Source organism: Aotus nancymaae, unplaced genomic scaffold (genome assembly GCF_030222135.1).
Source record: "Aotus nancymaae isolate 86718 unplaced genomic scaffold, 86718_ANA_hifiasm-v0.15.2.pri h1tg000064l_0, whole genome shotgun sequence".
Lineage (NCBI taxonomy): Eukaryota > Metazoa > Chordata > Mammalia > Primates > Aotidae > Aotus > Aotus nancymaae.
Window position 1 is genome coordinate 12,556,212 of NW_026988478.1, and position 15,308 is coordinate 12,571,519.

The 15,308-nt window shown below is 38.2% G+C and overlaps 2 protein-coding genes across 5 annotated transcripts in view; both read left to right on the top strand.

The window, feature by feature from the left end:
• The window catches only part of SNCAIP (synuclein alpha interacting protein), a 148,966-nt gene that overhangs the window by 62,576 nt on the left and 71,082 nt on the right, over window positions 1-15,308 (top strand). For all 4 annotated transcript variants that reach the window (XM_021664922.2, XM_021664924.2, XM_021664923.2 and 1 more), the window contains exon 2: window positions 11,776-11,878. In XM_021664922.2, coding sequence (XP_021520597.2) covers window positions 11,822-11,878 — 57 coding nt within the window. In that variant the 5' untranslated portion in view covers window positions 11,776-11,821. The remainder of the gene's footprint in view (window positions 1-11,775; window positions 11,879-15,308) is intronic.
• On the top strand, window positions 603-1,574 carry LOC135270556 (uncharacterized). The gene has a single exon (XM_064366111.1). It carries the CDS (start codon window positions 603-605, stop codon window positions 1,572-1,574), a length of 972 nt encoding a protein of 323 aa, XP_064222181.1.

Consider the following 15,308-nt stretch of genomic DNA (forward strand, 5'->3'; position numbering starts at 1 on the left):
TCAGAACAGGTAAGAGTACTTCTGCTTTGCAAAAATGGTAGAGAAACTAGAAAATCATTCTAATTATATAAATCTCTACCATGTATTACTTTCATTTTTAATTTGTCATTTTGTTATTTTGAAATCTTCATTGTTATTCAGACATCCCTTACTTTTTCTTCCATGAGTGGAGTGGTGTACTTTCAACCTGACTACTTTTCTTTTGTGTCGTAAATTTAATTTTATTCTCTCCCTCACAGTTTTTGAAAACTGTATTATACTTTATCTAGGAAGTTGTATTACAGTATTGTAAATACATTTCTGAGAACTTTTAATTAAGTGATAATACCTAGCACTTTCTCATCATAGTTAAGTCCCTGGAGATGACAAAACAGAATCCTTTTGGGAAGCGGTTCTGTTTTCAACATCTCATCACTGGAGCAAGCAGAATTCTGTTACAGACTTTGAACTGTTAGGGTGATATCAGTTGATGATTTTGTCAACATAGTGGATTTATTTTAAAATCCAGATTTTCTCACTAAAGACCTCTTAAAATTTTTACAAAAGCCTAATGACAAACAAAAGAGAAAAAGACATTTGAGATAACCAATTCGGCATCTGCCATGAAGCCCTCTGCAGACGTGCTCGAGATCATCACTTGTACCATCCTAATCTTTGTGAGCATCGTTGGAAACACTTGTCTGTTTTATTCTACAAGAAGATGTATCACTGGGCATTTACAGACATCCTTTCTTCTAGTTTTCAATCTTATATTTGTCCACCTTATTAAAAACTTGGTGGTGAATGTAATGAAAATTGTTTACTCTTCTGGTATCATGTTGGATTCAGCTGGCTGCAAAGTTCTGCTCTTCACGTCGGCCCTAACAACTTCACTGACCATCTGGTTCATGTTATATTTTTCATTGCTTTACCACTGGAAGCTTTACCAAATTGCCCACCCCTTGAGTGAGAATCCAAGCCTGGACCAACAGAAGCATTCCTTGAAGGTGATTTCTGTACTTTGGATGGCTGGTGTGGTGGTATACATCCCAGTTTTAATTCATACTGGAAAATCAGAATTCTTGAATGCGGGAAATGATACAGATCCTTTGTCTACTAACAGGATGTACATGGATTGCCCAGTTGTCTTTCAAAATAAGCAGGTAGAGTTTTTCTATGGGAAAATTGTTTTGGTTCTGATTGATACTCTTCCTTTAGCTATTTTAGTCTTTGTCTGTTTCTGGATGTCTTTCCTCCTTTCGGAGAGAAAGAAGATGACATATGGTGACATCTGGATTGGAGATGATGATTCAGAAATTGAAATCCTTAGAGGGGCCAAGTTCAGTGTTTTATTAATGTTACTGATCACTCCACTTTGGATTTCTCACTTTATCTTAGTCTATTTCTTGAAAGACTTGGCAGCATGCATCTTTATTCCAGCTGTTCTCACAGCCCTCTCTTCAAGCTTCTCTGCTATCAGTCCTTTCTTGCTTATGTTGGTTAATTACAAAATGAAGTTGGTGTGCTTCTGTGGTGCCAAGGAGGAAAAACCGACACCACAGCCTACAAATGTTATTCTTTCTCTATATGCTTAATGGCAAAGAATTCAAGTTTAATTGTTGGAAAACAGACCCTGTCATTGGAGAGTACAGCTAAAGTTTTCATAGCTCTCATCAACAGTTTCTGAAAGGACCTCTAGAAAACTGACTCTTCTTCAAAAATAGACTTCAGAGAAAACTGTGCAAGAAAATATATGAACATTAAGCTATTATAAGTTGAAAAAAAAGTCATCACAACATTAGTTATTTAAGACAATACCAAAAGTTCTAATGTAAAAATTCTAAAGTAACTCAACAGTTTTCAGTCTGAAAATGAACTCATGTAAACGATATATTATTTACTCTATACGAGATATTGTGTTTAAAAAAACAACATATTGATGAAACTGAAGATAATAATTCCTGGCTGAATTTTAAAGGTACACATAAATAATATTGTGTTTTTCTTGAAATGCTTTCACACATATTAGAAGTGTATTAGGTAGGTGTACAGTGTTCAGTTTTTGCACTTTTAGTAATAGTACCTCATCTATGATGGAAGCAAATTTTGTTCATTGTCTTTACCCTAAGTGTCTTCAGTAAATTAGGACTAGATGAACACATTGGATTAAGGAATTAGTACTTGCTAAGTCATACTCTTTGTGTATGTATAGATGTGCAAATATTTGGTTGTTCAGACATTTAACTCACTATCCTTGTTTAATCATCTAAATATATGTTAAACTATACTGTTTTCTTCAGAAAAAAGGGACATTTATTTTATAGGAAATTTGTCTCCTTTTGGTTATCAAATTGGTACATTTACAGAATGGAAGAATTTATAAAACCTTCATAATAATTTGATCTCTGGATTTTGAGTCAATAAAAATAAGCACATTATAATTCTCATTAAAAATATATGGCTGGGTTTTTCTTTTTACCAGTTAGCTGGTTTTGCTCTTTGGACTGCTTCCAATACAGTGAGTAATTATTTTCAATATCTTCACATACATTTGTGTAAGCATTGATTTTTAAGCAAATTCTTACTAGATTTTTGCTTTTTTTTTTTTTCATTTTTCTTCTGTGTTAATAGACCTGGGATTTATTATACTGTCGTTCTAGTGAATGGATGTCCCCAAATTGAGATCCCAGTTCTAAAAGGCTGCATTGAAAATTATAAAACTAGACCTCATTAACAGGAGATACTAAGAACATCTTGTAGCCATGAAGTGTTATAAAGGAAATTTTAAAGTAACCAAGGCCAAAATTGTTTAGAGTTGTGTGTGCCAATGTCTGTCTTTTGTATAGCACAGCAAATTAAAAAAAAAAAAAAGACTTAAGACCCTCCGAGATTGCTGGGTGGTCTTCATGGGAAATGCTTAGCTGAGTCCACTGAGGCAGTTTAATCAAAAGGGCACTAGGCATGAATCCTGTATAATGAAGTTAACATCTGGAGAGATGGGGCATTGTGAGGAAGAGGTCACCATGTTTTAATTAAGTGCAGATGTAGCCAAAGCTGAGGTTAGCCATTAAGCTTAGGTAGTGGTTCTAAAATGTGATTCTGGGACCAACAGAATCAGCATCACCTGGGAACTTACTACAAATGCAAATTATTGGGCACCACCTCGACCTACTGAATCAGAAAGTCTGGGATTTGGACCCAGCAGTCTGTTTTAATAAGCCATCTGGGTGACTCTCATGCACTCTAAAGTTTGAGAATAACTCATGTAGGATTGCTTCAAAGTTTAATCCTCATGACAATCAGAATGAAGCCAAGATAACTGACTGAAGATGTAGTCTTCAGTGATCCCATACATGCTGCTGTTGTGTCTGCTTCTCTCTAAAATGGCAATCAGGATTGTGATCTGTGTTCCATATATAAACTCAATAATAATTTCCAAACACATCCACTGTAGAAATTAAGTAATCTTTGCAAAATCAAAAATAAAGCATAACCATTTCAGGTGTGCCAAAAATTTGGAACTTGGATTTGGATAGTTTCCTGTACATAACTGAGTAAGGGATCCAGTTCCCAGATTATTACATAGTTCCTTTCCAGAAGCCAGTGCAAGACATGGTTGGTTGGCTTAAGCCCATGCTTAACTTTCCAGTGCTAGAACTGTGTTATTTTTCTTCCCAGATATTTTCTTCTTGTTTGGACCTCATTAGGTCATAGTTTTATCCTTGCTAAAAACACAATATCTAAACAATTGTGGAATTGGTAAGTTTTCGTTTACAACAGAGAATAAATCCTATGTTCACTGAATGAACAATATTACAGTTCTCTTTTGAGTTGGGGGGGCCGTCTATTCTTCGTTCACAATGCAGTATTCTGATCTTCTCTCAGAGGACTTCTATTTGAACAATTTCTTGCTGGGGTGGGTGTGATTTCACAAAGCAGCCCATTCCATTAAAGCCCATTTGAAATACCATAATTACAGAGTCTTTGCTGAGACTGACATCCCTGACATTTCCTCCAAGATTTACCCTTGAAGTTAAACCCTCCTTTTACCTGCTGGATCTTTAGATTCTTAGAGGAGAGCTTTTTTTCTCTTCACCAAGTTAGATATTTCCTTAACTGTTTTTCATAAGACAGTTTCCCAACCACTGGCTCTCTTGGCTTCCCTGCTCTGCATGTTCCAGATAACCTGTGGCTTTTTAAAGAAGCAGCACCCAGACTGAAGACAATATATTTTTTTCTTTGTGTATGTGTATGCATGTGTGTTTGCATGTATTTTTTTTCTATTATACATTATTTTATATTCTCTTGCACAGCTCCTGTGAGCATGGATTCTTTCATTCTTCCAAAAAGAATTTTAAATGTTCAACTCATTTTAAATCACACACACAGAGAGGGGTAGGGAGGAGACAGAGAGAGAAAGAGAGAGATATATCAGATTTAAAAGTAGATAAATATGTGTATCTACCCTAGGCTTAAAAACTAAGGTCTCTCCAAACTCTCAAGTTCAGGTATATGTTAGTTCCTTCCCAGTATTTGGATTTCAGAAATCATGAAATAACCCCCAAATCGCTTACAAGAATTTTAATATATAAATTAAAGGGCAAAACTACAAAAAGACCAACACTTACAGGGATTTTTCAGAGAAATCCTGATCTCTGGAATCAAGTTTCTAAAACAGTGCCATCTTCCTTGCCTTTTTAATAAGACATTAAAAAAAGGATGGTCATAATCTAATTTTCATTGAAGATGAAGTTGAAGATTCAAACCAACTAGCTATGGAATATGTTGTGTTATAGACTAGTTGAGGGATGCCTGTGGGTAAGGTATGTTAGATACACAAAGATCTATATACTTTTCATTAATGATGTTGATGATATCTGCCATTTCTGTTTAAACTCTACTGGAAAGAAGAGTAATTCGTTTGGAGTTAGGTTCATGAACATTCAAGCAATACAATTCAGGGCTAAGGATGTCTATGGATTTCTGACCTAGATGGTTCAAAGAATACCCTTGATTCAGAGCAGTCCAGGGCAAGTCAGAAGAGTGCTAGACTGGTTAGCAGGAAATGATTTGCTTAGCTGGCTTTGCCTCTACTTAGTAGTGCAGAACCTTGGATGGACTATTTCTGAAGACCTACATGACTCTCCAGGGTATATGGTACCAGGGAGACAAACAAGAAGGCACGCTATTACAATATCATGTGGTGCTGGCCAAGACAAATAAATACACAGCAGGCTGAGCACCCAATCTAGATGGACCCTGGAGCTAAGGGAAGTCAGCAGCAGTAGTGCAGAACCTTGGATGGACTATTTCTGAGGTTTACCATCTGTAAAATATAAAAGATATGATTGCAAATTACAAATTATGATGCATGCCCTCTGCCTCCATCACAGGTTGCAATAAATAAATTCAGCTAAAAAATATTGAAGATGATTTTTAAAAGTAAAATGTTTGACACAGAGGCAGTGTTCCTTTACCATTGTAGTTTTGGCAAGTTGAAGTAAGAGAGAAAAATACTAGCCTTAAAATCAGAAGCCCTAGCTGTGTGAATTTGAGGCAATTACAGAACCTCTCTGAGCTTGGGTTGCCTTATCTCCACAAAGGAAAGTATAAAGATGTTTGTCTCCCAGCATCTGTGTGAGAAAAAGTAAGCAAGTGTATGTAATAGCACCCAGTCCTAAATCTTGATATAGTTTTCTTCACAAATTTTTTTGTGGGTGTTTCCTTCAGGACAGTGAGGAAGAAATGCAGGCTCTCCTCTAGGAGATAGAGCAGGCTCAATATATTACATTAGTCCCTTGTTTGATATCAAACATTCTCTTGTATTTTTACAAACATGCCAGAAATTTGATATTTCAAGATGTGCTCTGTGCACACTCTGGCTTTGGAAATATTCCCATGACAATCCCTATTTATCACTCCACCTCACCCTCACCCTCACCCTTCAAGACCCCTTTGTAGAAGCAAAAATACAGCAAGTGATACTAAATCAATGTAATGCATCTTTCTGGACATTCTGCTCCATAATTCTCACTACTAGGCCTATTCCCATACTAAAAGCACAGACAACTGGAACACTTCCTCCTGCCCCAAAAACTCCCTCCCCACTTATACCTTCATCCTTTGGCTTTCAGCTTTGCCATGCTGACTTCCCTCATCTCCAGGGTCTATCTAGATTGGGTGCCTCCGCCTGCTGTGTTTTATTTGTCTTGGCCAGCACCACATGATATTGTAATAGCGTGCCTTCTTGTTTGTCTCCCCGGTACCATATACCCCAGGAGAGTAGTATAGGTCTTATCCACCACATGCATCCAGAATATTCCATAAATGAAGAAGTGAATAAAGTCCACAGCGCTTGTGCTTTTTCTTTGTTCTTCGTGTGTATTTCTTGGCTGTCCTTCAGTTGCCTGTTTCCAGTAGAAATTTCTTGCCTCTATCATTTTTCTGCTTCAAGATGAGGCATTTACTGACTGCCATGCTTCTGGCCACTGTTGAATCAAGGAGTGAAAGAAACCTAATCCAACATTTGGAATGAGTTGCTTTCTTGCCAGCCAAGCTACAGAGCCAACTGGGGACAACATTTCTACCGAGACCTTTCAGTACTTACTTTGTGATTATTTTGAGTTTTTATATTGAAGAAAGTAAGCACAATATCAGTGTATCAGTGTCCAGGCTTTCAAATTGAAAATTTTTCTCAGTACAAATTTGGCAGGCGTGTGTGTGTGTGTGTGTGTGCGCGCGCGCGCGCGTAGTGTTGCAGGGAGCGGCTGTGTTTTCCCAAGTGCTGATAGATTAAAGAGTAAAGAAATAAGTTGTAATGCAAACCCATTGAAGTTACCTCATCACCAAATGTACTATGCTCATTTATTTTGACAAGTCCAACTTATTTTTAATTAGCAGGCCTCCTAGTATACTGGTAAATGGAGCAATAGTGACTTTGGCAGAAAGGGAGAAATCTGTGTAACATGAGCCTTCAGAATGAGTCCAAGCTGACTCCTTGTAAAATGGAGTGAGGCAATACATTTTTTAAAATTTTTCAGTAGAGCAATTTATGTGATATGTGACTGTAGTCACAAATCAATGAGCCTTTATGAGCCAAGCACACCAGAATGCGTACACTAAAATGAGTGTAGTTTCTCAAGGAAATTTTGTTGGCCCCTGTAAGCTTTTTCCAGTGATGCTGCCATTATGTAACAGATTTTTGGAAGTCTTCATTTGGAATTATTTTCAAAGTCAGTTTTCGAGTCACAACAAAAAAATTAAAAATACCACCTGAGTATCGTAATACTAGGGTGGCAAGGAGGCTATTTTTTAAATTACTTGTCTATTTTTGTATTATGCAATTTGGTTCTCAGTTACTTTGAGCTCTCTCCCAAAAGGAAACTTCCATGGAAGGAAGCAGTTGGGCCATCACTGAGGTCACTCATGAGAGGGTGACATGGTGTTGATAGACCCATTATGGGCCTAAGCCCCTCACACACACTTTAATAGGCACTAGAGGGGCTTCTGTTCTTGGCAGTTTATCAAAACTCTGTGAGAGAAGGAAAAGTCCTACAAACATTGTGTATCATTGATGTTGTTTGTTTTGTTCTTTATCTCTGAAAGCTGGGCATCAGTTTGGAATTTGAGTAAAGTTTCTCCCAGTGCCATGGGCACATCCAAAGAAGAGAGCCAAGCTGTCATCAGCAGCTTCTGCATAGCATATAGTTCTCAGCAGCCTGGCCCTGTGTCCCCACATTCTAATCTGTTTCTTCTTTCCCTCTCTATCAATTTTCCTACCCAAATTGGGAGAGCTAGACCATTGAAAAATGTTTCCTTCACCTTTCTCTACTCACCCTCCCCTGCATCTCACCTCTCCCCACTTCAAAAAAACAATTAAACACATAACACACCTGCCTAAATAAATAACAAATTAAAAATTGTTTAAAAGAAATGGGATGATTTTAATCAGTGGACAATACTTATGGTGGATAGATCTTGAAAGAAGTGTACTGTGGGAAGAGGGGCTTACATGCAGAAGAAAGCCCCCCGGAGACCTTAGAAAACCTGGGAACAAGTGATTGTAGCTTGTAGAGTCAGGGTGGATGGCACAGGGGAGAAGTTCAGATTCACAAATGACTAAGTCTTGAGATCTAAAAGGGGCCTAATGCCAACTATAAGCATAGTAATAAAAATCCTACATAAAGGATTTTAAGCTTGCCTGTCCTTTCTGGAAAGCCTAAAAAATATATTTTGCTTAGGTATAAACCCACTCTTGTCGGTCTGAGTTGGGTTGGCTCTCTTGCCTCCAAGGTGTGCCGGTCTGGGCCAGACAGAGGATGGCTTCAGGACTTTTTCTGGGTTTGCGCTTGGCACGGCTTCCCCTCGTTTCTTTGGAGTCACAGCAGAGAAGTGTCACCATGTAAATCCACACTAATCACAACAAAGAAGAACCCTTCCTTCCTCCAGTTGTAAAGTAAAGGAAACATAATCCCCACCTCGTAACATTTTATTATGTTTGTGAAGGTTTTTTTTCCTGATACTAAGAGATAAAGTGGACGTTCCATGAAAGCACAAATTGTGATGTGCCAGTAGTTTATTTGTAAGAAATTTTATTTTGTTACTGTTGTGTTATGAGAATTTAAAACAATTTTAGAATACAAATGAAGTCAACATTTTTGGCAGGAGACACCAATACAAAATTGGGGGTAATGGTGGTACTTATTGTTTAATGCTGAATTCCTTTGAAGGGCCAAACACTCAAATGTCCCCAAGGCACGTCGATGAGTAGAGTCCCCTTGGAGGGGCTCCAGGGAACTGGGGAGCACAGGCCCCATGGGCAGGTAGGAGCAGCTGCGGCTCAGCCCTAGCCAGTTGTTTGTTGCTATGGGGACTGCAGACTCCTGTTGCCAGAGCTTCAGGTATTTAAAACAAAGCCAGAAATCCAGAATTTTATGTGAAATCACCCAAGGTCTGCAAGTTGGCAACTGATTCAATTTTTTTTTTTTTTTAACACTGCTGGGGTCAAACAAATCACATCTGTTGGCCAGATTCAGCTCTCAGGGCTCCAACGCATGCCCTCCGTAGCTGTGCTTTCCGTTAAAGCATGTTTGTCATGGGTCTGAAAGGAGGGTTATTGATTTCCATAGTGGACTGGCGTGTGGAGTGGGAGGTGTCGGAAGAGCAGGATGAGAAAAGCGACCACAGTTCACTTCAGTGTCCTTATCATGTTTGGTTATTTGCAGCAGCTACTCTAACCTGACCTTATTGCCTCCCATCTTCTCCCCAATTTCTTAGAAAAGAGTGCCTGAGAGTGTCAGGGGCTTGGTGGAAGGGCAGATGAAAGAAGAGGAGGCACTGTATTGGCCACTGGGACAACTGCAGACTCACTCTTACCTGTAAAGCAGTTAATGTTGGGGATGTAGCCAGGATTGGAAAACCACGGGGATTTCTGCACATTGTAATTGAGAATGTAAATACTCTCAAAGTGGCACCCTGAAAAAGACAAGCATTGGAACCAGACAAAAGAAATTGGGTCGTAAACAGAATGAGACATCTTAAAGGAGATAGTATGTGGAGGCCTGCTGGGAAATAGAGGCAAACTCCAAATGTCTGGGAGCCTTAGTCTAAGGTGGGATCATCCAACCTACAGAAATAAACATGAGCAGTGGCCCAAGACTTCCTATAATGAGCTTCCCCTGTTGTAAGTCTTGTGTTCTCGCCTATAGAATCAAGAACCTCACTACCATCCTGCAAGTGCAAATAGAAATATTTCTGCTTTAATGTCATGAGTTATTATCTGCTGGCTATGTTCTATTGGAATGGTTGCACTCAACTGGATACTGCTCTCTATATTGTCGAAGCATCTCAAACAGAGGTGCAGTGGTTATTTGTTAATTTGCTTAATTAAGACATATTCACCTACGTTTTATAGTTTCATTTATTTAAAGCTCCATTTGGTTCCCAGCTCCAATGCATGTTTTTCTGCTTCATCTTCCCCTCTTTCCATGTTCCTGCTGATGCTGTGTTTGTACCATATCCTGACACCCAACATGATCTTTGTGTTGTTCATCAAGGCCATGGGAACAGAGTCTGTAAATCATTAGTTCATCACGGAGTACACATTTAGTGAAAAGAAACTGGTTTGGAAGAAAGTCTCCTAGTGAACACGCTAGAATCCAAAGAGTCTGGATTGTCTCAGAATCCATCACAGTGGAAGAGAAAGTTGTTTTGAGTAATTTTTTAGCAGAGTACGTATATTTTCCTCTGAAAAGCTTTGTGAATTAGAAGAATAGTGATGTTTTTATACCAAGCAATTTGCTTGATAACCTATTTTTAAATTTCTACAAATAATATGATTTCTGATGTTAATTTTTTTTTTTACAAATAGTTTTCTTTTTATTGTATGCCTTACTGTGATTTCAGAAGAATTTTTAACATTTGCTAAATGGATAATCTCATTTAAACATGGAAGTAACATCTTAATCCTTCCTTGGATAGACTCTGTATCTACTGTAATTAAGACTGTAAAAATGTTATATACATATGGGGAAAAAAAGGAGTGGAAACAGGAAAATTAAATCAGGTGATGGGTTTGAGGTAAGGGATGGCAAGTTTGTTTTTTTTCTGTTTATCATAATTATATCATTTGTAGAGCTTAAAAAAAAAGAATGGCTCAAAATGGAAAAAAAAAAGCCTCAGAACACATTTTCTTTTGAAAAGTAGATCATTTTACACTTTCAGTCTTACATTGGGAAGCCTATTTTTGTCAGCCTAAATGTATTTTCACTTTCCAGTAATGTACTCCTTGCTGTTCAGCAAGGTACACCTTGATTAGAGAATCAAAGAGGGCAAAATGAATTATTTCAGATACTCAAATCTGGGTACATAAGGTAATTTATACAATAGGAAAGACAAGTTGCAGGAAACAGAAGCTCATTTTGCTCTCTGAGAGTTGGCTCTGCAGAAGATAACTGCACACCAAGGCGCCGTCAGGAGATCTATATTTCTGCTCTTGACATCTGTAGGTGCCGCTGCCACTGCCGATGGGGGCGATGATAAGTGATGGGAAAATGAAGTGGGAGGTGATGTATCTCACCGTGACAGATTTAAAGGATTGCCCCAGGCAGCCTTGAGGCAAGAGCTGACTGAAGATATTCTGGGGCCTGCATCAGGTCACTCTGGCACAGTCAGGCAAAGCTATTTGAGGCAGAGGGCAATGCAATAACTCTGAGGTTTAAATCTGCACTTAGATCCTCTTTCTTTCTTCCTTTTTTGTGTGTATGAGGTGAACTGGAGGTTGTGCTACAAATTCTAAAATATCCATTACTCTTGGTTAGTGTTATCTGTCTTGTGTTATTCTCCTGTGGAGATCCAGTATTCATTGCTCCATGTACAACGCCCAAGGATATGCCCACAGGAAACATTTGAAAATGGCTTTCCTAAAATTTCCAGGCTGGCTCCCCATTTCCCAAAGAGTGGCCTTTCACCCTGGCTATGATAAGAGTCAGTGTGAATTCTAATGTTGATTCTAGGGGGAGATTCTGACCCGAGTTACTGCTCTGGCGAAGACAGGCACAAACCAAGCAAAGCGAAGGACTTTGGGTGCCCACAGGGGAGCCACCCTGGGGACCATGGAGATGCTGTGCTTGCTGCTTCTGGAAAGCCAGGCTACAGACAGTTGAACGGTGGAAATGTACTCCAAGGCAATGCTAGCACCCACTATCCCTTATTTTATTTGTTTAAATATAAACATTATTTTTGGTTGTAAAACAGCTAACTCTTTTTGCCTTTCTTTTCTGCTTCTGTCTCATTCAGGAATTTATAAGCGTTTGACTGTACTCAAAATGTGCAAGGAAGAATAATGGAAGCCCCTGAATACCTTGATTTGGATGAAATTGACTTTAGTGATGACATATCTGTAAGTATTCCTGTATACAAGAAATGCTTTCAAGATACTCTGCCTTCAACTTCATAGTCTACTTTCTCCATTTTGGTCTATGTATCCTCTACTCTTCTGACTACATTTAGAAATTGACAGCAGAAATCCTGTGTGGCAGACTCGGTGTGGTTTCGGAGGATCTCTTAGACCAAGAAGTGAATCTCACCTGAGTGTGTGAGTTTTGGAAGACAAGGCATTTAACTTCACTGAGCCTTTCATTCCTAATGTGCTCCAATGTTGTCAAAATTATTGATTGAGTATACTTATAAAATGTCTGCATATAGTAGACACTTTTCATAAAGTTAATTCCAAATTCTCTTATGTGGCTGGCTGTTCCACAGCCAGAATTTTCTAGAGTTCACAGGGACACTGACTAAAGAAAGCCAAGTTGGAATTTATTAATTGATGAACAATAAAAGAAGTCCTTTCAATCGCCGTAGGTACCAAAGCACAGATTGTAAGCTTGTTTGGAATATTAAGGAAAATTCATGCATTGATAAGAATTGTACTAGCTGATCTTTGAGGTCCTGCTTAATCCTGTAATGCTGTGGGCTGATGAGTCTCTTCGTTCCCATAACAGCCACAGACTTCCTGCTGCTTAACTCAGGGCTGCTTGGAATGAATTGTCTATGTGCATCTTGCTTTGAGCTGCTTGTGCCTTATCCAGGACCACATAATCAATTCTGCTACACCAGCAAACATGTTGGCCTCAAGTGCCCCAGCAAAATTGGCTAACTCTTACAGTATGTGATGAGAAAGTTGCTGTTTCTGAGCTAGCCATGTAATTTTTCTTTCCAGGACCTTCAGGTTCACAACTTCTAACCTTATTTTCCATGGATCTCTGAGGGCCTGGATCTTTGGGTCACCACTCAAAATCACCACTTTAAAATTGTCTCAAAATGATGAACATACTTTATCATGCCTCTAGTAGTGGTATATTCATCTACTTTACTCCTTACCTTGAAGTAAAATATGCATAATGTACACAAGAATTGGATTACTGGAATGAGTTTGATAAGTCACCAAGGTTGATAAGTATAACCTTGGATGAGTCTTTTTTTTGTACCAGAGAAATTTGAATTCAACATTTGCCTGTTTCAGCTTCAAGATAATCTTTATTAGTCCTCATTAAGACCAAGGTGAAGTGATGTGAAGTGAGCTTCTTCCATCCCATGGTATATTTTTGTCTCTCTCTCTCTCTCTCCTCCCCTCCTCCTCTCTCCCCGTCTTTCTCTCTTTCTAAGTCACTGTGCTTGACTAGGAAGTATTCAAAGCAAGGTTCTTTTATGATAACTCCCCTCAAAGTATTTGAGCATTGTGGGAAGAAGCAAGGAATGCAAATGATAGCATGGGTGTGTGTAGGTAGGATGAAAGGTGTTATAGAAAGGGAAACTGTGTTATGATTGGGAGTTGGGTGGTAGCTCTCTGAGCTTTGATAATAATGTTGTGTTTTAAAAGCAAAGGGTTTGAAAGCAGCCAGCTGGGGCTCCTACCTTGTTCTGACCTTTACTGGCTGAATAGCACATTAACTTCACCTTTCTGAGATACACTTAAGGTTGTTTTGAAGATTAAGTAAAATAATAATATATGTGAAACACTTAGCTTGGCACACAGTAAGTTGCTCTTAAAAATGGTAGCTTTTGTTATTATTTCAATGAATAATACAATAATATTTATATGACCAATGGCGAAGAAAGAACTCAAGGGAAAAGACTAGGCATAAAGTCAAGATTTTTTTTTAATACAACAGAGCAGTTGTATTTACAGAAGAATCATCTGGCAGCAGCCCATAATTTTGATGAATTAGGAATCTTTACTTGAAAGATAATAAAATACATTAAGCAATAACTGAAACCATTTAGCAAACTAGGCTACAGGATTATGCAATAGTTGAGTGTCTATAACTTGACCATTCTAAAACATAAACAAAGATATCCATCTGTAATTGTGTAACTGCTCCCAAAATTTCCCTCCTAAACATGTTTCTATTGTTTGGTTCTTTAACCTGCATTTAAAATTATATCAGATTTTGAAACTGCATAGAATTGAAATTCTGTGAAATTTCACAGAATTGATGAAACAATAATAATAATAGTGAACATTTATTGAACATTTACCATGGGGCATGCCTTATTTTGGTTAATCCTCACAGCAATTTTCTAAGGTTACTGTTACTGTCTTCAATTTACAGATGAGGAAATTGCAGCATGAAGATTTGATACAATTCGTCCAGGGTCACCCAGCTGGTTAGGAGTACTCTGTGTCCAGAGTATTTACTTTTAGCCACAACATTTTACTGCTTCTCAAGGATGAATGTAGTTTATGGTTCACATCAGGGGCAATTTTACCTGCCCCATCCCTACCCCAGAAACATTTAATAATACCAGGAGACATATTTTGTTGTCATACTGGGGAGATACTCCTAGCATCTAGTGGGTAGAGACCAGAGAGGCTTCTAAACATCCTGCAGTGCACAGCACAATCCCCTGCAATAAGAATTGTCTAGCCCAAAATGTCAGTAGTACTGAGGATAAGAAATCTTAGTCTATTTAAATCCACTTGAAACTGAAGAAGCTCTACTTTGAAAACCTCTACAACATAGATTATTTTATCATAATTTAGTATGATCCAGACTTCATACCTTAACGAAGCCAGAATCATATTGTTCTTACTTAATGATTATGTGGGAAAAGAACTGGAGATAACCTCTTAAGTACTGAAATAATTGTTCTCAGGCTATTTAGGTAAACTAGGAACAATGAGTGTTACAGTTTCTTTAAGACCTAAATGGAGATTATTCAAATGCTAAAATTGAAAAGTGAAGATGTGTTTAACATACTAATTCACTGGCATAAAAAGAAATGTAGTTTCCCGTGAACATGCTTTTTTTTGGATTCTATAAACCTCCATCTCTGACAGCCCTTAAGCCTCTTTCCTTGTTAAGTGGCAGGAGCGGGAGGAAACTGCACATTACATCTGAAAAAGATGTTTATGAAAAAGATGCTCGAGTTTAAAGCTCTTCTCCTTACTCTCCAGCTATAGCCCTATTACGTAGTCTAGGCTTTCTGTTCCATGGTTTTTCCCTCTGGTCATGAGCCTGGTTCTTTTTTTAATTAAAACTCAAGATGTATATTGGTAGAAAAAACAACTAGAACTTTTTTTGCCCTTATTTAATGAGAGAAAACACAGCAACTAATTTATTTTTGAAATTTCCCAGACTAGAAAATAATGCACATCCTTCGCAAAACACAAAGTTTAAACTATGCATGCTTGTAATCTTGCCATCTAAAAGGGCAGAACATTCTGCAATAGCTGCAGGTCTGCAAGGGAGAGATGATGACACATAAGCACAAAGGTTGAAAGCAGGGTTTTTCTGTCACTGTGAATGGGTTCACAGATTTCTCTCTAT

What these genes read in the sequence shown, in the direction of transcription:
- LOC135270556 (XM_064366111.1), top strand. Translation starts at nt 603, where the DNA reads ATGAAGCCCTCTGCAGACGTGCTCGAGATCATCACTTGTACCATCCTA.